Source organism: Myotis davidii, unplaced genomic scaffold (genome assembly GCF_000327345.1).
Source record: "Myotis davidii unplaced genomic scaffold, ASM32734v1 scaffold68, whole genome shotgun sequence".
NCBI classification, from domain to species: Eukaryota; Metazoa; Chordata; class Mammalia; order Chiroptera; family Vespertilionidae; genus Myotis; species Myotis davidii.
In genome coordinates, this window is record NW_006300376.1 from 1914666 (window position 1) to 1915264 (window position 599).

General features: G+C 64.4%; 1 protein-coding gene across 1 annotated transcript in view; it reads right to left on the minus strand.

Annotated features, from left to right (window-relative positions):
- The window catches only part of SOBP (sine oculis binding protein homolog), a 158712-nt gene extending 158119 nt beyond the window's left edge, over positions 1–593 (minus strand). Inside the window, 1 exon segment of the mRNA XM_006777248.2 lies at positions 413–593. Coding sequence (XP_006777311.2) covers positions 413–508 — 96 coding nt within the window. The 5' untranslated portion in view covers positions 509–593.
- Positions 594–599: the final 6 nt, after the last annotated feature.

The following is a 599-nucleotide window of genomic DNA, read 5'->3' on the forward strand; positions in this document are numbered from 1 at the left end:
GACGGGGGAAGCGCTCCCGGGTGCCTCGGCCCGGCAGCTCCTAACTTTGGAGGGACCAAGACGCGGAAAAAGCTACACCGCCGACTAGCAAAGCCTCTTGGCCGTGCCCACCGCCACTTGGGCCGCCGGACGCCTCCCCCTGGAGCGCGCCTGTACCAACCTGGGGTTGACACGGTTAAAGAGTGTGTGGTTCTCCGGCCGCCCCCACCCCCACCAAATCGGAGGTAGGCAAACCCCGAGGATGCAGCCCGCGAGCTGGCCTCCGTTCTGCACCTGGACGAGCAGCGGAGGCGTCCAGGGCATCCTACCGGAACTGACAAGCGCTCCCCTGTACCCCCAAACCGTACAACGGCCCGAAGGGAGCGGGCGGGAGAAAGAGCGCGGTCGCTCCGGCCCCGAAGTCCCAACGTACCTTCATTTCCTCGTTGATCTCCCTCTTCACAGGGTGAGCCGGCTTCCTGCTCCTTTTACTTTCCGGAGGTCTCCCTTCTTTCTCCATTTCTGCCATGTTTTTGTGTCTGGTTTCTGTGGAGATGAAATGGCTGCTGCCGCCGCCGGCGGTGGCGGTGGCGGTGGCGGTGGCGGTGGAGGTGGTGCTG